This window comes from Arachis hypogaea, chromosome 14 (genome assembly GCF_003086295.3).
Source record: "Arachis hypogaea cultivar Tifrunner chromosome 14, arahy.Tifrunner.gnm2.J5K5, whole genome shotgun sequence".
Taxonomy (NCBI): domain Eukaryota; kingdom Viridiplantae; phylum Streptophyta; class Magnoliopsida; order Fabales; family Fabaceae; genus Arachis; species Arachis hypogaea.
The window spans coordinates 114,410,704-114,435,623 of record NC_092049.1 but is presented as its reverse complement, the minus strand read 5'-3'; the positions used below and the strand labels follow the sequence as shown (position 1 = coordinate 114,435,623).

Here is a 24,920-nt window from a genome sequence, read left to right as displayed (position 1 = left end):
TATTCTTTCCAACGCATCACTACAAATTCCTACATACTCACTGTTCATTGTCTTTTCCATTATCACCGCTACCTTTGGCCTTCACTAGTCACCTTACCACTATATATGATTTTTTTTTTATGATTTATTATAATGTTAAAATTTTTTGGACTAAACCCTCAAAGTCGTCTCCGAAATTCGGCCTATACACTAATGTTATCCGTTAGTTTTCAATTGCACTAATTAGACCATTTAGATTGAACGTTGGACTCCATACAGGTTCTTGAGCTCATTTTCAGCGTGAGTCAGCAAGCGGAGAACTGATCTGTTACTGTCGCTGCCCGCTAGGATGAAGGAGTGATGTTGTTTTGCTCGTTGGAGCCAAATGAAAAAGATACGACATTGTTTTTTTCCCAGAGAATTGAAAAGGTTTCTTTGTTGAAGTGTATTGATCATTTACTACTTTTTTCTCAAAAAAGTTTTGCCTTCTTTTCCAGAGAAGCTCGTTAGACTAGGGCAGTTTTCGTTTAAGGATTTCTTGAGTTTGTTGGCACGAGAAGGACGGGCGCCGTTCGATGGCAGTCCCCGAAGCAAAAGATCACCACCATTATTTGTATGAGCGAGGTTAGTAATCAATTTTTGTCCCAAAAAAAAATTCTGGTACTCATTGATGATTCTTCGTTTGAGTTGTTATTTTTTTATGACTTCATTTGCATTTTTTATTTTGTGACGATGTTATCTTGTTAGGGTTTTTGTGGTTTTTATGCTAGGGAGTTTCTATACTCTATTTTTTTATGTATGGAATAGAGCCATTTTTGCGTTAGTGTTACCCTTGTGAAATTGTGATACAATATTTCTGTTGAATGTGTTTAATTTGTTTATTTATTTATTTATGATGCAAATGGATGAGTTCTGGATATAATGTTTTATCATGGGGGAACCTTTGAAAAAGGTGTGAATGGAAAGATGGGTTATTATCTTGGTAACAGAAATTGCCTAGGTGACGTTGAAGTGGATAGGTTGAAGCACAGGAACACAATCAGAAAGGAAGGAGGAAGAATTGTGTTTAGGATTTACAAGGATTGAATTTGGAAATTTTGAAATATATGCCATATCAGCTAGCCGTTATAACATCTTAGGTGGCAGCAGTAGTGCTAGATAAGCTCTTTGCTTGCTGACTCATGCCAAAAATGAGCTCAAGGAACTGTATGGAGCCCCGCATTCAATCTGGAGGGTCTAGTTAGTGTAATTAGAAACTGAGGGGTAACATTGGTGCACAGACCGAATCGGGTGACCACTTTGGGAATTTAGTCAACTTCTTGAACATTGTTTTGATTTGTTTAGTGACTAAACATTAAGGTTTTTAAGTATGTTGTTTAAATCTTATTTTTTATCATTTATTTTATAAATTTTAAAATTTAATTTTAGGGTAAAAATTCTATCCGGCTCTAGACTTTTTCCTCCTTAGATATAACGCACCTTAATTATCCTTAAATCTCAATAAGGCATCCACCTATTAAGAAAAATGAACAAATCGATCGCTGCTACCAGATGACAAATAATCATCTGTTGATGTGTCAGGTAACAGTACCAAATATCAACTTCAGGACTAAAAACCTCTTCTCTACCCTCTCCTCCTCTTCTTCTTCCTTCTCATCCTCCTCTTTTTTCTTTTCTTCAGACCCATCATCAACGGCTACATCGACAAAACGAGACGAGCAAGAAGCTCTACGCCTCAAGTTCTTGGTAGAGTCTAACTTCACTTCCTCCAAAGACCTCAACGTCGTCCTGGGTCTTGAGCCATTCACCCCTCTTCATCATTCATCTTATTATTATTATGTTGATCAACACAACCAGCACAAGCATCACTATCATCTTCTCCAGTTGTCAAGATTAAATCTTTAACCCCCAAATTGGAATTCCCATAAACTCCATCATCCCAAAGCAAATCCTTGAGCTCCTTGTGCATTGCATTGTAAAGATTCAAAAGCAAGTAATCAAGTATATTTGGCCGTTGAATCCATAATAGTTCCCCACGAACACCCATTTGTGTTCCTCCGACACCACCACATGGACACGGTCCTCCCCTGCTTTCCCTATTGACACCACTGAATGTTCTAGTGACCTTCAATCCATCATCGTTGAATCATTGTCCTCCAAAAAGCTCCCTTCACTGTTGAAATTCAGGTTGTTAACCATGTTCTCATTTTGCTTCTCCACTGCAGCAATAACCAGCTGCGGTGGCTCCCTTCTTGACGGCGCCACCCTTTTCATTGGAGCCATGATCAAATCTTGCGGAAGGGTCTTCGAAATCATCTTCTGCATCACCCGAATCTACCGGATCTTCCTCATTCCAGGTTGAATCCTAAGACCCAATCTCAAATTGCCATGGGAGAATTTTCTCTGAAACTGATCGAAACTATTTCTATCCTCGAAAGTTAATGCAGGTTGAGAGGAAGTACTTGGGATATAATCTGGTATGCCCCTCTTGTAGGAAAAGTTTTAAGGCCGTGGAGGTGGGTAGTGATGATGATGGGTCTGAAGTTCAGGAAAAGGAGGAGGGAAGGAGGAGAAGGAGGAAGAAAAAGAGGAAGGGGTAGAGAGGGATTTTTTAGTCCCTACAAGTATTTAGAGTTGATACTTGGCACTGTTATCTGAGGCAACCGTTTGCCATTTGATAACATGTCCATTTTTTTAACATGTGGGACCTGGTTGAGGTTTATGAATAATTAAGGTGTGGTACGTCTCACAAAAAAAAGTGAGGAGCTGAATATAATATTTACCCTTAATTTTGTATGTTAGATTTTAGATATTACTAGTGCAAGTAAGGGTGAGGCGAGAACGTGCTGAAAAAGATTAGGCTGTAAGTGTTTACTATCCACAAACAGTGTTAGATTTTTTATAAATCGAAATATGGCAAGGCTGGTCGGATAGGTTGAAAACCCGCCACGTTGCCATCCCTACTCTCAACAATAGTACAACAATGACACATCTTCCTTTACCCACATGTGCTGCCATAAAAACAACAACATCAAATCCATTTTATTTTGAAGCAGCAGCCAGTGCGGGAGAAGGGGACGATGAGCCAATGAGAAAGGGATAAGCAGAGTAACTGAAGTTGATGACTTCAGGGACGAGGGCAGAGGTTGTGACAACTACAGGAGGCAGCGAAAGAACAGCAAACACTAGAAAATTAGAGAAAGGCTTAACAGTGTGATGACGACGGAAGGAAGCAATGCCATTGACAAAAGCACAAATCCAGCATGGTGATGGGAAGCAAAGAAAATAGCGACAACAACAGGCAGAGGAAAGTAATGAGGCAGAAGGTGTGAACTAGGGAAAGGGAGTTGGGTTGGGGTGAGATTGTGTGAGGTGGTAGTGGCTACAAGTGAGGTGGTGTGGTAGTAAAGGGTTGGAATTAAGGACACGGTGGGACTAGAATTTCTTAGGTAACACATTTGGGACACACATTTATTGTTTAATTATTATCAAAAATACTATTTGTACATTAAAATCAGCCACCAAAACTGGTCTTCAAACCTGCCTTTCTAATTACAGCAATGCTCACTACGTAATCTATGATAGCAGGTTCAAAAACAATTCCAAAATAATTATCACTACCTTCTCATAGATTTAAAAATGTTTTCTACTTTTTTAATTCAATAGAATTCAATACTTCATGCCGTTGCAAATATTCTGCTGTGTTCGGTGTCGTTTTGTTCGTATTATAATCAAACACGCTACAAATTATATTATAAAGTTCTGTTATAATCAAACCCACTCAAGATAATAATTGAACTCAATAATCCATTCAGAATTCAGATTTACTCCAAATTATATTACAAAATTCGATTATAACCAAATACACTCAAAATAATAGTCAAACTAAAAAATCCAACAAAAATATAAACTCGTGCAATAATTAGATTATAATCAAACACATTCTAAATCATATTACAAAATCCGATTATAATCAAATACACTCAAAATAATAATCAAACTCAATAATCTAAATCAAAATTCATACTCATGTTATAATCAAATACGCCCTAAATTATATTACAAAATTCGATTATAATCAAATATGTTTAAAATAATAATCAAACTCATATTAGGTGTATGTGTTCACTAATAAAAATGATAAAAGAAACAAAAACGAAAAAGACTGCAAAAATGAGATGATAATTGTTGATTGTACAGTATTAAGGAGAGAATCAACTCAAAGTTATGAACTTTGACAAAGGATATAACAATTACAAAAAGTACTCATAACAAAGATTTTTCAAACAACAAAAAGAAAAGGAAAAAGAGAAAAGAGAGTACAAATTGAAAATCCTAAAAAGCTAAATCATTAGAAAGAAAGGAATCGTTGCTGAACCCCTGAATCTTGCAAGCATATAAATAAATGAAGCAGACACCTGGGAACAACGATGAGAGAGAGAGAGAGAGTGAGAGAGAGAGAGAGAGAGAGAGAGAGAGAGAGAGAGACGCACCAAAAGCTCTCCACAACTCCTCTCCTCATTTGATCCTTTTTCCGCGCTACCACCATTGCCGGCCGCCGTCTCCACCCCGGTCTCTCCTCCTTGCTCGACAGATCTCCCGCTCTTTCCACTATCTACCTCTTTCTAGCAACCTCCTCCACTCCGGCCGTTGACATTTTTGATCTCAACGTGCAGGACCTCACGCAAAATGGCAAGAGAGAGCTTGTGAGAATCACGCCTGTGTGAAATTTAATTATAAGTTTTTGAATTTTTGTATTTGTGTACATATTTATATACGACTGAAATTGGTGGCTAAAATTGGTGTGCACGTAGCATAACTCAATTATTATATCTCATCATTATTAATATCAAATTTAAAATACTTTAATAAAACTTCAAAAATAACCTCTTGAAAATAATAATTAAAAAAAAGTGATTGAACAAATTTATACTAAATAACCACATTTAGGGTGGCAAGCGGGACGAAACCTGCCGGTCCGACCCACGTAACCCACCAAAAAAGATGGGTTTGACTAGAAATTTGAGACCGTCAAACTTAAAAAGTCTGCCTAACTCGCACCGTCTAGTCCATGGGTTTTGGCGGGCTTCCCCGCTCGGCCAAGCGTTTTTTTGTCAGGGCAATTCTTTTACAAATTTCTATAATATTATTAATCTACAAGAGGATGAAGATGATAATTGAAGATGTTCTAAGTTATATTTTGGATTATGTTTTATATTTGATTGATTATAAACTTAAAGATGTTTAATTATATATTTTGGACAATATTTTGCTTTGGACAATGTTGGTTTTATTATTTTGTTTCAAAAAACTTGGTTTATAATTATGTTTATTACTGTTTTGTCGATTTTTAGCAAATCGATGGTGGTTCGATATCTAGTGATCTGGGAGCGAAACCTACTCCTCTGTGTGAGTACCAGTTTTCTAGAAGTGCATCAAAGCATCTTCGATTAGACTAAATTTGAAAATTAAAATAAAATAAATTTATGAATTGACAAATAAAACTCAGAAATTAAAGTTTTGAAAACTAAATCAACAATTTTCAAAGAAATTAAAGAAAAAATAATAAATTGCCTTCGTTTGAATCAAAGGACTTCAACATGTAAAATTTAAACGCAGAAAGATAAATTGAACAATAAAAGCAAAGAACACTTAATAGATAAAATCAATTAAAATGTTAAATTTACAGGAAAATAAATTGAAAGAATAAAGAAGGTGGAAGGAACCCTACAGAAAAGTTACTCGATTGCAGACTCAGGAATTCCCTGGGATGTGAGTGTGCTTAAGTGTTTTTCTGAGTAAAAGTTCCAACCCCTTTCACTGAAATTTCCTAGTATTTATAGGCTAACCTTACATAACGGTTAATTGGATCACATTAATTACAATTAATTATAATTAAAATAAATTACAACTTTGAAACACAACCGCCCTTGGTAACTGTTCCGCTACATGATTATAGATATTCCCCATATGATTAATTATCCATTAACCTTCTCACTTCGTTGACCACTCGACTAAATCTCCGAAAGTCCTCCTTCAAATCAAATCTCCCTCTCGACTTAGCTTCTTCGATTCGACAAAGCAATTGGAAACAATTCTCGCATCAGCAACTCCCAAACTTAGCCTCCTAAGCACATTTTCTCGAAAAACCCATACTTAACATTTCTCGATTTGACTCTTTCGGATCGAAATTAATTTTTCAATCAACAAATTGCCCCTTGGATTAACGTGGTTTCCTTTGGTATCATTATCGAAAAGCAAAGCACTTAATCTAAAAACGTCAGTTTTCAAATTAATAATAATTATCATTTAAACCTTCCATTATCACCAGTCCACTTGACATGTCTCCCAAGAGTCACGCCTTCTCTCTCCACCATTCCATCTTCCTCAAGAAGTTACCTCTTTTTGCATTTTCTCTACAGTAACGGTTACAATAACACTTTAAATCCACCATTCTTACCTTCATTCAATTTTCCTGAATTCCATCATTCTCTAAGATTTCTTTACAACCTTGAATCTCTTCACAAAACTTTCCAATCTGAGAATGGCTGGCTCTTCCTCACAAATCACCTCTTCTGACAAAGGTAAAGGCCATGCATCAACACCACCACCTCCACCAGCTCTTCGCATTCTCAATCAGATCGATGATGAAATCATTGATGATCCTCACATTCAGTCTAGTGATAATAGGATTTTAATTCCTTTCACAATCGGAACTGACACACATTGCTTCCTCGGACCAATTGAGTCTCTGGAAAAGGTGAACAGGAAATCTCTTTCTTCCCCCAGTGCTGAAGGGGAAGATTTGCTAATAAACCAATCTTTCAATATTTCCCATTTTATCAACCAAAAGACGTTCAGAAATAACCCAAAAATCAATCCACGAGGATATGACTTTACAACCTGGTACCGATGTCTCGAACCTACTAAAAGCGCCAGTTGGGGAGCTCTAGGGATTCATGAACTGCTGAGACTCTCTCATTTTTCTTTGACTACACATCCTTGGATGATCGGGATTATTACATGTTTCTGCAACAGAACCACCAATAACTTCCACCTTCCTTGTGGAATGATTGGAATGTCTCTTCTCGATGTAGCCGCAATCACTGAACTTCCCATTAATTCACCAGATTATACTTCTGAAATGCAACCTGAACGTCAATACAACGTCATTCTGAGTAGTTCTTACAGTGATTTCATCGCCCATAACATGGGTAGAGAAGGTACAAGAATCACCGATAATGAACATGTAGCTTTCCTATTCTACTGGTTAAATGCAATTCTATTTTGTTCTCGTAGCGTCCAATGTCAAAACTCTACCTCTCTTTGGCTATACTTCTCCACGAAGGTAAAACTTTCAACTTGGCTAAGCTTCTTTTGGGGCACATCTTCGAAGAACTTGGCCAATTTGTTTGTGACCTACGAGATAACAAAATAATAAGTGCAAGAGGCCCTCTATGGCTTCTTCAATTATGGCTCAATGCCATCTTTGAGAATTTTATGACCAAACCCGAGAGTGGTCATACTGATAAGCAGTATATTGAAGGGTTTCGATTATCTGCGTACAAATCCAATTTCCCAAATGTACAATCAGATGAGGATAGGTTTTGGGCTATTTTCACCCTTTTTCATTCTTGTAAAAATTTTGAGAATGAACAACTGAATTTTACTCCTTTTTTGCGCCGTAACCGAGGCCCTGCCTGGTCAGATCGTTTGCTTTTTTCAAACTCAAATGAAGGAAGTGAACTTGCCAACCGAAGTTGGGCACACCTATTAGCCATTCAGGTAATCCCCACAGGATTATCTTTACAAAAAAAAGAAAAATTCAAGATAACTTTGTATGCTCCTCACCTGTCCGCCAGACAATTAGGATTTTCACAAGCCATTCCCAAACCTCAGCCTCGAAACGATGACCCTTTCTGTCACTTCCTTCTGACTACTCAAGAAGACTTCGACTCTTGCCTCGCCATGAATCAACAACGCAGAGATCGTTTTAATTTCATGGTGTATGAACGCAGTTCCTATATCACCAAATCATGTGTTGAATGGTGGGCTGCCTATTATGCTAGGTACACTCGTACCTTAGAAGACATTCAACAAACTACAATCCAAACCGCCCCTATTGCTGAGAGTTCTCCAAAAAGAACTTAGAAAAGGAAAGCTGAAACTGCTCGACCACCACCAGCGAAAAGCAGGAAAACTCCCACTAAAACTTCTCGAAAGGTAACTTTATAATTCCTCTCTTTATTTAAAACATATTTCAACTTTTGTCTTTTAAATCACACTTAATTCTGGATTTCTTATCAGTTGATACTACTTTCATCAACTGAGAGTCTGAGGAAATCGAACCGGCCAACAAAGACACTCTGCTGTCTCTTCCCAATCAGAAGATATAGCTGATTCTGATTCTGGTCCTCAATTGATCCGCAGGACCAAAACTTCTCAGGTAACACAATCGTCACTACGAACTTTACCTATTTTAATGTAAAATTTAAACTCACAAATGTGTACCTTTTGTTCTAGCCTGCCCACGTCACTCACTCATTCACCTCTATTGAAGAACTTAACCCATTAATTTTGCCACAGCAACACGGTCAAGAACAATCAACGTCACACGACTCGATTCAATTTTCAGGACCCAAAGTAATTCCAGCCACTTTTCCACTTTCTTCTCACACAACACAAATAGTTGATCCAACAACCAATCCTTTGCAACATTCTCCAGCAGAAACTCAAAGGATTGAATCGACTTCACCAAATAATCAGGTTATTCTTTCTGAAAAGAATCTAATAGTTCCTGACTCTGATTCTGCTTCCAAGGCTGCTGACACTACCAATTTAGACTCCTCCAAATCCAAGGTTTCAGAAACTCTACCAGAATTGCAACCAACACCTTCAGACTTGGCACAACTTCAGACTCCTCCAGGACCAAGACCAAGCACGTCAATTATCCCGACAACTCCATCTAGTGCTACCTTGGATGACTTGACTTCTATTTTGAATAAAATCATCCAAGGAACCAAAGTGCCAATATCTGTTCCAGTCATCTCAAGTCCAGTTTCTACAAGACCTCCAATCGAATTGGATCCTGACACTCGGGAACAACTTCGATCACTCATCAAGCTCTTGGATCATCCTCCTGCCACATGGGTTAATGACCCAATCCTTAATCAACTCTTAACCTCTCTTTTAAGCTCCTCTTTTGAACTCCCAACCAACATTCCCAATTTTGATTTAATTCGAGGATTTAAACAACTCATCGAAGAAAGTGTCGCATTCCATTTTCAATTCCAAGAAATTAAAAATCGAGAAACCACAGCCGTATCCAAAATTGAAAATTACCAAGCAACTGCTCAACCAATCAAAGATGCTCGTGACGAGTTTGATTTAAAGATTGCCCGTGCTATTTCTATCCAAGCCTTTCATGACCAAGAAGAAGCAAGGCTCGAAGCGGAATTGGCTCTAATTCAAGAACAACTCACTACTATACGCCAAAATCGGACCACCTTGGCTAGACCTTTGGTTGCAGCTCAGCAAGAAGAACATCTCCTTATCCAACAACTTGTCTCGATTGACACTGAGCCAGAGAAAGTCGAACAACAACTTGAGAAAATCCAGACTGATAAATCTAAACAAACTGGGATGCTCACAACTCTGGAAAACAAAGGACAAAACTGCGCTCTGTTCTGGCTAAATTATTGGCGCCTTAAACTTTTCCTTTTATTTTGTAATGAATTTTGTCTCTTTTACTTTATGCATGCTGAATTTTCTATATTTGCCAACAATAGAAAAGTTTTAAATATTTTCCATTAATCGAGCTAATCACCTTTCCTGACTCGATATCTTTAATTTAATAAGCGTTTCCAGAATATGTCCCTATCACTTGAAACGGACCTTCCCAACTATGGGACCACTTACCAAGAAATCTCGATTTCTTTTCCATTGGTAAAATAACTTTCAAAACCAATTTTCCTATTTGAAAAGATTTTCTAGAAAGTCGACGATTATAACTTCGAGCAACACTTTCTTTCTGTCGAATTATATTCTCTAGTGCTAAGATTCGCTCTGAATCTAACTCATTGAACTCGTCAAACATTGCATTCTAATAATCATCGATCGGCAAATCGTTCTGTTTCGATACCCTCAAGGTATTCAAATTAATTTTCAATGGTAATACTACATCATGGCCATACACCAATTTATAAGGTGAGGTTCCTGTCGAACCTCTTGGTAAATTTTGATAAGCCCATAACACTTGACTTAAAGTCTCATGCCATGTTCGAGGCCTATTCCCAATATGCTTTTTAATCAAGCCTATCAATATCTTGTTTGCTGCTTCAACTTGGCCATTAGCTTGTGCATAATAAGGAGTCGAAGTGACCATATTAATATTTTTCGAAGCTGCAAAGTTTTTAATTCTTTGACCAGTAAACATAGTTACTTGGTTAGTACTTAATGTCTGAGGAATTCCAAATCGATGGATAATATTTTCTTCAATAAAGTCAATTATCTTATTTTGCCCAGCTTCTACTAACGGAATAGCCTCAACCCACTTCGTAAAATAATCAATAGCCACTAAGATAAACTTGTGTTGTCTTGATGAAGGAGGATGAATCAAGCCAATTAGATCCAAAGCCCAACCTCTAAATGGCCATGGCTTTATTATCGAATGTAACTCAGCTGCTGGAATTTGTTGTATCGAGCCATGTTTCTGACATTCTTGACATGCTTTTGCATAATCAATATAATCTTTTATCATAGACGGCCAATATATATGATTTCGATATAACACCCATCTCATTTTTCTTCCTGCCTGATGAGCACCACAAATTCTATTATGAACCTCGCCCAGAGCAATATTCTGATCTTCTCGACCTAAACATCTTGACAAACTTCCATCAATCCCCTTTTTATACAACTCATCAGCCAATAAAACAAAGTTCATTGCTCGTAACTTTACCTTTCTATCAACTGCAGTATTGGGATCTTTCAAATACTGAGCAATAAGATTTCTCCAATCAGAATCCTCCCATTCATTCATACACAACACTTCTCTTTCACTTGCTGGCACTAAAATTTGATGGATACTAGAAAATTTTCTAATAGTTTCTGGGCTAACCCGATATCTTGAAGCAATTTGGGCCAATTCATTACCAATTTCATTATGAATTCTAGGGATATGTACCAAAGAAACCTTCTGAAAAGAAGTTAACATCTCCCAAGCAGTTACTAAATATTTCTGTAACATTTCATTGTTACATTTAAACTCCTTTGATAACTGCTTTAAAACCAATTGTGAATCTCCTAGAATTTGAACCTCTAAAGCTCCTTTGTCAATTAAAATTTCGAGACCTAAAATTAAAGCCTCATATTCAGCGACATTATTAGAGCAAGGATACTTTAATTCAAACAAAAATTCTAATGGAACACCCTCAGGTGAAATAATGAGGTTTCCAACCCCTGCACTATCTTTGTGCTTAGATCCATCAAAATATAATTTCGAATAATTGACCTCTACATCAATAATATTTGCCCCCTGGTCATTCAGACCTTTTGAATTATCCACAAAAAAGTCTGCAATGACCTGTCTTTTAACAGCTTTCGCTGGGACATATTGCAAATCGAATTCTGTTAATGCTAACATCCATTTTTCCAAACGCCCCCTTAACATAGGGAAACTAAGCATATACTTAACAACATCAGTCTGCGCTATCACCTTTACCGACTTAGCCACCATATAACACTTTAATTTCATACAAGCATCATATAATGACAAACATAATTTTTCAGTCGGCGAATACCTTGTTTCGATATCAGTTAGGACTCAACTAAGGTAATAAACTGCGCGTTCATGCCCATTTTCATCATCTTGGGCTAACATACATCCAATCGAATTCTCAGATGCTGCAATATATAATTTTAAAGGCTCAAATGGACGAACATTCGCCATAATCGGGGCCTTGGCCAAATAAGTTTTAATCGAATCGAATGCTGATTGATGTTCTGTAGTCCATTCAAATTTCGAACCATTCTTTAATTTTACTAGAGGCGCAAACACCCTGGTTTGATCTGAAAGATTCGAAATGAACCTTCGAAGATAATTAATTTTCCCCAAAAACGATTGTACTTCTTTTTTTGATTTGGGTGCAGACAAAGCTAATATTACATCTGTTTTATTCTTATCGATAGCTATCCCCTTTTTATAAACAACAAAACCTAAGAAATTTCCTGCCGATACACCAAAAGCACATTTCAAAGGATTTATTTTCAATCCTTTTTTTCTTATAGTCATGAATGCTTTTCTTAAGTGGTCTATATGTTGATTTACAGAAATGGATTTGACCATTACGTCATCAATATACACTTCCATAAATTTTCCAATAAACTCATGGAAAATGGCATTATTGCTCATTGATATGTCGCTCCAGCATTTTTTAAACCAAAAGGCATAACCAGCCATTCATACATACCTAATGCCCCAAGACAACGGAAAGCAGTTTTGGCCACATCATCCTTCGCTATAAAAATTTGGTTATATCCAGAATAACCGTCCATGAAGCTTAGGATTTCGTTTCCTGCTGCAGAATCGATTAACATATCTGCAATTTGCATGAAATACTCATCCTTTAGAGTAGCATTGTTCAAATCTCGAAAATCGATACACACCCTCAATTTTCCATTTTTCTTCATCACTGGAGCTATATTCGACACCCACTCTACATAACGAGCGGTTCGAATAAATTTGGCTTTAATCAAGCGTTCTATCTCTTCCTTAATTTTCACATTGATTTCAGGAGCAAAACGTCTATGGGTTTGTTTTACAGGTCGAGCATTGGGTTTCAATGCTAATCGATGTTCTACTAACGATCGATCAAGACCAGGCATTTCATGGTAGTCCCATGCAAAACAATCCTTAAGCTCATGTAACAAATCGATAAGATTAGTTCAGAAAGGATCAATAAGATCTTTACAAATATATGTAATTCGAACATCATCATGAGTTCCCAAATTAACTTCTTCTAAAGGATCTTGAGATTCAAACCCCTTATAATGATCATCTTCAGTTGTACATTTTTCAAATCCCAAAGGCTCCAAATCATAAATACAATCAAAAGTAAAATCAATAACATCATGAGAAAGAGTAGAAACTTGATCTTTGATTGAATCATCACAACTTTTATTTTCTAAACAATGAGCCTCTGCTATTAAATCGGCAGTCCGACTCATATCGTTGACTTCATTACAAGTAATAGAAAAATCATTACTACATTCGACTAGAGGTGTCGAATCAAACATATTACTACTAACAAATCTATTAATTCTATCTGATTCAACTTTATCAGAAGAATCATCTTTATTTTCTAAAGCTTGGAAATTATTTAAATAATTATGCAAAGTTACCAGGTAATCGGAAACTTTCTCAACCTGGTCCATGGTTCAGTCTTCGAAGCCTTCAAGAATCACAATCCCAACCTGTTGGTTCATAGGGCATGTCTGGGTAGCGCAACTTCACTGACAGTCCATCCAAAGTCAAATAACAACCTTCACAATTGTAAGGATTCAGAGATCGATCAACATTTAAAGGCTTTAGCTTGCGATTATATATCCTAAAATTGGCATGCATTTGTTCGACATAAAGACTCGAATCTGCTTTGACAATTTCAGGCTTGCCTTCCTCAGTCCATAGAAGCACACTTTGATGCGCCATAGATGGCACCGCACCTATTCCATGAATCCAATCTCTCCCAAGTAAGGCGTTATAACTTGCCTTCGATGGCACCACCACAAACACTGAGTGTCTTTCCGACGACCCCACATTCACAGTTAAGGTAACCAGCCCTCTCGCTGGCGTGGAATTCCCACTAAAATCAGTTACAGCAATATTTGTAGGGACCAACTCACTAACATGTTTCCCTACTTTTCCTAGCATCCTTTCAGGCAAGAGACTTATTGCTGCCTCACCATCAATCAGTACCTTGTTTATCTTGTAACCATTCACAACAGCAACAATGTAAGAGGACGCAAATGAGACATTTGCTTTTCAGTAGGGCGAAGGAAGACACCTAGTTCATCTTCTATGCGAATAAAAGAAAAAGTCTCTTCGTCTTCCTGATCGTAATCCTCATCCGGATTACCTTCGCATTCCCCAAGGTACTCAGTAGGGATTATCGAAATCGTCCCCACCATGTCATCATCTCCTTCGTCGAAGTATTCCTCATCGACATCAACATCTTTATGTTTATCTACCTCAGAAGACTGAATGATTGCCTTCCCTCTGTCCATCTTGGCTGGCGATGGAATCTCCTTAGGATAAGTCTCTCCATCAGAAGGAAAGACAATTCGGGAATGCATCGAAGGAGTTGCCCCCTTGCTTGCTTCCTTCCCTGTATCAATTTGAAGTTTCTTATTCTGATGGAAACTTCTCCTTCCTCCTCTTCCTCTCGGGTATCCTCTGGCTCACCCTCGAAAAGCGGCATATTGATTTCGAGACAGCGCTCTATGTCCTCATTGAGGATTGCGTCGATATAAGTGATCACACCTTTGAAACTCTTGACAGTTTCTGATCCACTGAACACCAATAGCCTGAGATCGGCTCAAAGGTGTATTCACATCATGTAGAGGAATTTTTGAACCAGAACCTTCTACACATTGAATTGGTTGTCTCTGACGTGCTTGTTCCTCCCTGTGGGCTAATTCTTTCTTCATTCTTTCCTTTTCAAAGATTGCCGCCGCTTCGGCATCAAAGACAGCGTTATACCGTGGACACAGAGATACGTCTCGGTCTTTGATTTTTTACTGAACCAAGAATTCCAACAAACCATCCCCTGTTCTAGGGTACACAGCTCTTACTTGTGACTCGAAATCATCAAGAGCCACATCAAAATCATAATACATCCCCACCATATTCACTCCAAAGCAGGGTTCCACATAACTGGCATCAGTTTCGAAGGGATCTACATCAACCTTCATTTCCTTTTTGCCATCATCAAATTTCAAACGTCCTTCCATTATTGCCTCCTGAATCAAATCCCTGAAACGAACACAACTGTTAGTTGAATGACTTGTTGCTTGATAAAATTTGCAATAAGGGTTTCCTTTCAAATCCTTCAAGGAAAGTAATGTTCTACCCTCAGGAAAAACCAATTGTTTATCTTTAAGCAACACATCGAAAATCTGATCAGATTTCGAGATATCAAAACTATATTTCTTTCCACTTTTAAGTTTTGAATCATTCAACTTTTCACTACCAGGGAGTTTTTTCAACAAAGAACAAACATATGGAGGGCCTTTCCTAAGTTCGGCCAAATCGACTTCTGTTTCGAAATCGATTTCCTCCTCTGAGGACTCCAAGGTTACATAAGCAACCTTCTCCTTTCGAGTAAATGGTTTACTCTTTGACCTCTGTTCGGTTCTATGTTTTTCTTTCTCCTTTTTCATTAACTCAGTTTGCCGAACCTTTTCAGCCAAATGAGCCAAATCAGGAATATGCACATTAAGCAACTTTTTGCGCATATAGAATCCTAACCCCATAGTTGCTATTTTCACTATCTCATTTTCAGGCAATGTAACATAGCATCTACTTCTAGCATTTTTGAAACGTATTAAATAATCATCAATGGTTTCACCATCTTCACGTTTCAAAGCTACTAAATCGGTAACTGCTACCTTCATTTTTCCTCGATAAAGCTGAGCGTGAAAAGCAGTTTCCAACTGATTTTATGTTGTAATCGAATTTGGTCTAAGATTCAAAAACCATGTAAATGCATTCTTCATCAATGACGACGGAAAAAATTTCATTTTCAATTTTTCATCATTTGCTAAGTTTTTAATCTCGACCAAATAATGATCAACATGTTCAGTTGTTGATTCTCCGACTTCTCCAGCAAATTTTGTAGTTATTTTCGAATTTTTCACCCCTCTTGACACTTCAGCCATTTGAACTACTTGGGAAAAAGCCAATACAAAATGTGGCTGATTCATAAAACCAACATTTAATCCAACCCGATTTAACACTTCTTCTATAATTCGGGTGACCTGATAACGATCACCATGCAATCTATGTAAAACATTATCAGCATTCTCATGTCGATGAACTATGCGAGGATTTTCTCGATTTGGAACATGATTTTCATTTTGAAAAATATTTTCCATCCCCTCATTTGTTCCTCGAGCATTATGCCTTTCGCCTTCATCATAATCGACGATTCGAGCGATCCTCTCGACTTGTCTAGCAAGACGCTCGAATCTCGATTCATGATCAGCCATCATAGGATTCAGAATTGTAGTCATTTGCTGAGTCAATAAATTAACCAAGTCATGGTGACTTTCCTCCACTTGTTGTCGATACACTGCCATTGAACTCGCAGCATTCGAAGTGGAGCCCACATGATACTCACGAGAATACTCAGAGTGTTGTTGTGGGTTTTGCATAATATTTACTCCATTTGTATTTCCAAAACGGATAGGCGGGACAAACCCACCCACCAGTGGGGTGTAACCAGTAGGAAGACCATAAGGGGGCCAACCAGCGGTTAATGGAGGTTGAAACGGTGGCGCAGGGCCACGTGGGCGAGTATTACGTCCAACATTTCCAGTTTGAATAGTCGTGACGACTATGCTTTCAGTTCCGATTGCACCTTCCGAACGTGAAGACACGTCGGCTTGTTGTACGGATACCGGTATACTATCATTGGTGGAAGAACCATCATTCACATTTGATCATTCATCAGCGATGTGAATGATCTTCCCACTTCGTAATCGCATATACTAAGAAATTACTGAAAAGTAGTTATTTTTGACACACTTCGACTTAAAAACTGTCCCACCGGACGTGCCAATTTGTTTTGTCGATTTTTAGCAAATCGATGGTGGTTCGTATCTAGTGATCTGGGAGCGAAACCTACTCCTCTGTGCGAGTACCAATTTTCTAGAAGTGTATCAAAGCGTCTTCGATTAGACTAAATTTGAAAATTAAGATAAAATAAATTTATGAATTGATAAATAAAACTCAGAAATTAAAGTTTTGAAAACTAAATCAACAATTTTCAAAGAAATTAAAGAAAAAAAATAATAAATTGCCTTCGTTTGAATCAAAGGACTTCAACATGTAAAATTTAAACGCAGAAAGATAAATTGAACCATAAAAGCAAAGAACACTTAATAGATAAAATCAATTGAAATGTTAAATTTACAGGAAAATAAATTGAAAGAATAAAGAAGGTGGAAGGAACCCTACAGAAAAGTTACTCGATTGCAGACTCAAGAATTCCCTAGGATGTGAGTGTACTTGAGTGTTTTTCTGAGTAAAAGTTTCAACCCCTTTTCACTGAAATTTCCTAGTATTTATAGGCTAACCTTGCATAACGGTTAATTGGATCACATTAATTACAATTAATTATAATTAAAATAAATTACAACTTTGAAACACAACCGCCCTTGATAACTGTTCCCGCTACATGATTATAGATATTCCCCATGTGATTAATTATCCATTAACCTTCTCACTTCCTTGACCACTCGACTAAATCTCCGAAAGTCCTCCTTCAAATCGAATCTCCCTCTCGACTTAGCTTCTTCGATTCGACAAAGCAATTGGAAACAATTCCCACGTCAGCAACTCCCAAACTTAGCCTCCTAAGCACATTTTCTCGAAAAACCCATACTTAACATTTCTCGATTTGACTCTTTCTGATCGAAATTAAATTTTCTATCAACAATTACATATTTATAATTATAAAGACTTTAATGTTTATAAATTTAGAAAATATAATTATTTTATATCTTTAGAAATGATAAATTTATTGAAATAGTTATGTAATTATATATATTGTTTAATATTTAATGATTCATAAAAAGAGATTTGGCAGGCTTGATCCGCCAGCTTGCCATTAGTCAAGGCGGAGGAGGAATTCAGGACCGCCTCGCTAGGCGGGACGGGTCGGACCATTCGCTAGGCGGGACGGGTCGGACCATTCCGCCAGATGGCGGGCTTTCGGCGGGGTTCCCATTTGCCACCCCTAAGTCCACATCTCTGTATACGATGCTATATAGGTTTCGATGCCTAACCAAAATACAAACAAAAGTTACAAAACACGTTAATTGCCAACAAACTACCAGTGTCAAAATAGATTCAACTGTAAAATAAAGGTAATGTAACTACCTAGCCCAAACAAAGGTCGAAAGATTAAAAGACGATAAATTTCCGTTTTATATTAAACTGACTCCACAAGCTGACCACTCAATCCTGTGAAAAATCCAAGTTCAGCTCCATTATCGAAGTCCAAAGATGAGGGGGGAAAGGCCAACAAATTGCTTCAAAGAACTCAAATTTTAAATTGAGATGCCATTTTGGTGATGTGAATTTAAAATCAAGCATGCTGGTTGTGTTTAAATGGTACCAATCCATATCCATTTATTAGCATCCTTAGCTAGTAGCTACAATCCGTTTTTTTCTAAGAAAGCAAATAGACAATGAAAGCCTCGAATTCAAGTAGTGACAAAATTTATGAAGTGCAACGATGCAGAGCCCTGTTAAATCAAACATATTGAAATGAAACACTCAGATGCCCTGCTCAAGCATTGCTCGCACCCTCATTGGAAGACCATAAAGCCGGATGAACCCAGCAGCATCGGCTTGATCATATATCTGCCCACTCTCGAATGATGAAATGTCTTGCCTATACAAGCTGTAGGGACTCTTCCGGCCAGTTACGGCAACAGAGCCCTTGTACAATTTCAGAGTCACAGAACCTGTTGTGGTCTTGGTTATGTTCTGCATGAAGGCATCCATGGACTCACGAAGCGGATCAAACCATCTACCGGCATACACCAACTCTGCATACTTAAGGGCCAAAGAATCTTTGACTTGAATTGTTTCTCGATCAAGTGTCAAAGACTCCAACTCACGTACTGCAGTGAATAGGATGGTTCCACCAGGAGTTTCATAAACTCCGCGACTCTTCATACCTACAAGCCGATTCTCAACCATGTCAATTCGGCCAATTCCATGCTTTCCACCAATCTCGTTGAGCTCAGCAAGCAAAGTTGATGGTGAAAGTTTCTTCCCATTTACTGAAACAGGTAGTCCTGACTCTATCCCAATTTCCACATATCTGCAAGACAAATATGCACGCTTTCAAAAATGTAGAATGCAACCTTTTTTTTTAAGCAACCTTGGAGTCAATATATAGAAAGCCAAATCACAAGACAAGTGCATAGATTACTCTGGTTGATTTGGAGCATCCTCTGGAGCTACGGACATCATGTACATATCCTTTTTAGGCTCGTTAGCTGGGTCTTCCAAAATATCACCCTTCAAGAGTCGCAAATTGCATTAATCAGATAGACATCAACATGTCATTTCCATAATATAGTTTTTGATTTATACTACATAAAGTGTAAGTCAAGAAAAATTGACAATTTACACTTTAATCAACTGAAAAGACAGCATAGAATTGATGTCATGCTCATGGATTCAAGTTGGTTATTCACATGCTCTAGAGTAGTAGCCAAATTACCTTTTAGAACTTGTTTCATGCTTTTAGAAAGAACATGTGGAACAAGGACACGGATGAAGGCATACATAAATAGTTGGAAAGACTAGTTTACAATCCTGGAATAGGTATGCTAGTTGAGTTTAATAATGAGACACACAGCCATTAAAGAAATATGAATGTAGCATTTTCATAACTGTGAAAAGTAAACAACTGGCTCAAAGTTTGACATCAAGATACATTTCTTCTCTCCATCATAATGGTTATATAACATAGACAATCCAAATCCATAACTTTGAAAATAAAAGGATAATTGATCAATGATATTTTGACCTAAGAAGTTTTCAATGGAAAGCATAGAGCCAAAAATAGTGACAAATCATTAGACATAGCTAAGCTATAATGAAGGTTAGAATGATGACAACCATAAACCTACCTCATGACTAAGGTGCCAGAGGTTCCGATCCCTGCTATAGATGGATTTCTTTGTCACAGGAACTGGAACGTTATGCTTTTTGGCATACTCAATAGCATCTTCTCTCCCTGTAATATCCCACTCCCTCCATGGAGCCACCACATTCAGCTTGGGGTTCAGTGCAAAGAAAGTAAGCTCAAATCGAACCTGTATTAATTATATATGAATGTGTCAGAAGATTTTTTAATAAAAAAATGTGGCATAAGAAAAAGAAAAGATATGAAGTTTTGGGAGGTAAGAGAGTAACAGTAAGACATGCCTGATCATTTCCTTTTCCTGTACACCCATGGGAGACAGCATCAGCTCCAACTTCTTTTGCAACATCAACCATGGCCTATCAATAAGAAGGTACAAACAAATATAGTCTTGATTATTCTGCTTCAATAAAAGAGTGACTATTTCATTGAAAACTAGCATGATAAATGGCAATTGAAGAGATAACATATGAAAATGTAAGCTGGAATACTTTTGCGATAACAGGGCGAGCCATTGAGGTCCCAAGCAAATACTTCCTCTCATAAACTGCACCAGCTCGTAGGCAAGGGAATATATAATCTCTAACAAATTCCTCCTTCAAATCCTTTACCACTAATTGAGAAGCTCCACTGGCTTTGGCTTTTGCTTCTAAACCTTCCAATTCTTGTAAACCCTGTCAAAAATATATTTGTTACCAGGCATGCGGTATATTAACAATAAGCTGGGAAAAGTATATTCTTCTAGTCAGATGTTAAAAATCTTAGAGCGGTGTTTTAGGATAACACAATATAACAAGAATCTTAATTACGAAAAAGTGAAATCTTAAAGTATTTTCCTGATAACACAAGATAACAATAGTCTTAATTACAGAAAGTGAAATCTGAAATTCATCACATACTTGGCCAACATCAGCAGTGAAGCAAACAACTTCACATCCATAATTCTCTCTGCAACAACAAAAAAGCATATGATAGGATTCTATTAGATCACAATCATAATTGACATGGGAACCTACTCTAATGTCCTAAAAAAGATAAACATTCTTTTACAGAGTGAGCCACAGGAAACTAAGTTTTGTCTCTACCTCCAAGCATTTATTATTCAGAAATCAGAATATATAAGGTAGAAAAAAAGGCCTATCTAGCAAAATCGCAAAATTTAAACTAAAGTTTTGTATAGAAACTGAAGAACAAAGCAACAAGTAATAACTGTACCTCAGCCATGGAACAATGACTGATGTGTCCAAGCCACCACTGTAAGCCAGGACAACCTTATTCAATTTTCCACGTAGGCCACTTCCCTTCTCCATTTCAGAAATTCCCGTCTTTGTCTCACTTTGTAGCACCGCTTTTATAACTGCAAATCAAGAGAACCTCATTAGCATTGCAGACATTAATTTCAAATGTCGAACAGCTCTGAATCAATAGAAGCGATGATTATCTCCTCCAACGAACTCATGCATTTTCTACATAAATTATTTAGCTGCTAAAAAGCCACAGTAACCCCATTAGAAACCTATTTCTCTACATCTGTCATAAAATAACTTTTTTAATGAATGCTGATGTTCAAAATACAAGTGAAAATGGAAGTGACAATGCCAACCGATGAACAGTTTTATATTACTTGTCATTACTTGTCAATAACTAATAAGATCTTAAGTCTTAACCGGCAGACTCATATTCTATCATTGAGAAACGATAGCAAAATATAAGTTCTTTAAACCAAGTTCATGAAATAAAAGGCAGAGAAACAATGCCATCAATTTAGAACCTTAGATTAAGTAAGCTCACCTTGAAGTTTACTGGCACCAACACTTGTTCTTGGCCCCCACTATATAAAATTCCAACCATAAGTCAATATTTAAGCCGTGTGTATGTGTGTATTTCAATAAACTTGGAGTAAAATTTTGGCATAAAAATATCACCTTTTTAAGTGATGATGACCTTGCAGCCTTCAAGAAATGACTGGGTTGATGCAGTAGCTGCTCTGCAAACAGAAAACAAAATTACAAACAGTTAGTGTGCATATTTCGGCGTGTTTCGCATAATCCTCCATAAATGAGAAAAAGTATATATAAAATGAGTGTCGATTAAAAGGATAATAAACAAAAAAAAAAAGTGAGAGAAAAAAATGACATGCATAAATTGTTGTTAAATCCCGAAATCAACCATGATTCATGTTCCTTCTAACATTAGAATGAAGAATCAAAATGGAAAATGAAAGAGAAACCGAAAAGGATACCGGTTCTGGATGATTGAAAAGAAGGAGAAGAGAGTGTAGAGGAAAATGAGAATGCCTTCAGCTGAGCCATTGTTGTTGCGGCAAAGCAGCGATTTATGTAAAGAAAGAATCAGTAACTGACAGTAATAACGAGTCACGGGTAGGGCTAAGGGTTCTTGTACACCACTCGCGCCTCCTTTTAATAATGCTACAACTTTCTATGGCTGGGGACATCAAGTCACAACTCACAAGTGTGCTATTAGTATTAGAGAGGAGATTGATAGTGGAGGTCAAATCAGTGAAATCACCAAGGTTGGTTCCAAAAACCGAATCCGTGGTAAGGAAATAAAAACGGCTTTTGTTTGTGGTTTACTGTATTAAAAGTTTTAACAAAGATCCAACTAAAATAATTTAATTATAATAATATAAACAAAAGTATAAATATGTTTTAATATAAGTTTAAAAAATATACAAATTAAAAATATATCAAACAAAATTTTATAATTTCATTCAAATATACAACATAAGAATTAATTGAATCTTAATTCCTATTTGTAGTCTAATAATATCACTAATATTTTTTTTTGGTGACTTAATATCACTAATATAGTAATATATAAAACTAGACACGACAAGAAATTGGATTAGAACACCAACTTTCGTGGTAATTACCCGTTTAAGAACTTTAATAAAGGCCAAGACTTTTATGTGCACAAATAACTATACTCAAACAAATGCTTATGTATATAATCAAACAAATAGAAAGAATAATCGGCTAAATTTTTTAGTAATGAAAAATTGTGTGTGTAATTCGGTACTAAATGTATTTTTTATATAAATTTATTTTATTTTTTATTTTAAATAATAAACCGGACCCTTAGATTTGAGAAATCTAAAGATTTTTAGGGTTTAGAATTTAGGGCATAGTGAATAAATTGGATGATCCGATTGGGATAAAATAAAATTTTTTTCGGTGTAAAACAAATTGAAAAGTCTTATTTGCATGTTCAAAAAAATTTTCAGTGTTAGAAACACAAATTTAACCTTTAGATTTGTATATTTAAAAAATTTTAAAATAAAAATAAATAAATCTGACCTTTAAATTTGTAAACTTCAAAAAAAAATCACAAAAGAGATTTGTAATATCCATACAAAATAAAAATACACCAAATTTTTATATTGTTGAAAAACATTACCTGCATTACAACACAAAAAATAAAAAGCGAGAATAATCACCATGTTCAAGAATTACTTGGACGGTGTTTTGGTAAATCGGGGCCGACAGTTCTGGCAACAAATTTCGGGGGTCCCAAAATTGGATAGGGACCTACCGAACTAAACAGCCTACTAGACGTGCACACGTCGAACAAAGGAGTTCTGGCAGCAGCAGATCCTCTACTGCCAGAGCAACCGATCCCCAGAGCAAGTAAACTATCACGCTCTGGGGACCCGATATTGAAGCGAAAAAGCAAAGCTTGAGAGCTACGAAGACAAGACCAAATAAGCGGACAAGCTGCTATAAGAAGCGTAGCTCCGACTAGCAGCGCAACCGAGAGAGTGAATATGAAATATACACTCTTGAGGGTTCCGCGTCAAGGAAGAGAACTGGACGGAGGATAGCGAAAGACGATACTTGCAATGTTATTTCGACGCTCAAATCAATTAGGATTAGTGTGCGTACCTATGATGCACGGACACTGAAACGGACACGGGACACGACACAACATGAGACACGTCGACACGCGAATTTTAAAATCTTACAAGACACGGGGACACGCTTACATATAAAATATAAAGTATTTTTTAGATAAATCGTAATGATATTTTGATATTTTATTGATATTAAAAAATAAATTTAATTTTTAATTATTTTTAATGTCTTATTTTAATTATATTAAGTATTTAAAATATTTTTTGTTTTAATAAATAATAATATATACTATATCTAAATTTATTTCAAGAATATATATTAAGAATAAGACTGGACACGCTGACATGTGATGGTATTTAGATGTGTCCAAGCGTGTCTGGAAAAGAATTTTTTATTTTTTATTAAGACACGGTTGGAAACAACAGACACGCGTGTCGGACGAGTGTCGATGAGTGTCGTGTCCAAAATGTGTCCGACACGCGGATACGGCATCTCAGCAAAGTATTCATGCTTCATAGGTATGTACTTTTGAGGAGCTTTAAGACCCTATTTATGCCGTTAGGGAGTGGCGTCGTAAAAATTGGATTAGATTTGTTTGGGTAAATTTTTAAGAAAAAATCTTTTTTCTAGTTATTTTTTTTAAAGATCTTATAGAAAAGTAAAAGTATTTCTATGTTTAGATATCTTATACAGAAAGATCTTTTTATCTATCAATTATGTTTAGATATAACAATATAAAAGTATTCTTTTGTTTATTTATTTTGTGAAAAATATTTTTTTAAGAATTTTTTTAAGAAAAGATGTAAATTATAGTTTCTCAAAAAAGATATCTCTTATTTTTTAGTGTTTTTACTTTTACTATTAAAAATTTATTAAACACGCTAAAAGATAAAAAAATAATATCTTTTTTATTAAAAATATCTTTTTTATCAATTAATGACGTCCAAATAAACACTAAGTTTGAACCTAGATGGAGTCGTGTCCCTTGGTCTAGTCGGGAGCCGGATCCAAATCACACCAAAATCATAGATATATTATATTATAAAATTATATAGAAATACAGTGTAATAAAAAACAACTTTAATAGAAAGGAAAAGAGAAAAACCCAAAATAGCCCCTGACAATT

The 24,920-nt window shown here is 36.5% G+C and overlaps 2 protein-coding genes across 2 annotated transcripts; both read right to left on the bottom strand.

The window, feature by feature from the left end:
• Positions 1 to 10,081: 10,081 nt before the first annotated feature.
• LOC112742957 (uncharacterized) lies at positions 10,082 to 11,716 on the bottom strand. Its single transcript, XM_025792197.1, has one exon. The coding sequence runs from the start codon at positions 11,714 to 11,716 to the stop codon at positions 10,082 to 10,084; it is 1,635 nt and encodes a 544-aa protein (XP_025647982.1).
• Positions 11,717 to 18,360: 6,644 nt separating this feature from the next.
• On the bottom strand, positions 18,361 to 22,508 carry LOC112743743 (argininosuccinate synthase, chloroplastic). Its single transcript, XM_025793071.3, has 10 exons — positions 22,165 to 22,508; positions 21,848 to 21,909; positions 21,714 to 21,753; positions 21,138 to 21,279; positions 20,822 to 20,870; positions 20,414 to 20,596; positions 20,207 to 20,281; positions 19,909 to 20,094; positions 19,203 to 19,291; positions 18,361 to 19,091 (listed from the first exon to the last, which is right to left on the bottom strand). Exons 1-10 carry the CDS (start codon positions 22,232 to 22,234, stop codon positions 18,539 to 18,541), a joined length of 1,449 nt encoding a protein of 482 aa, XP_025648856.1. The 5' UTR covers positions 22,235 to 22,508; the 3' UTR covers positions 18,361 to 18,538.
• Positions 22,509 to 24,920: the final 2,412 nt, after the last annotated feature.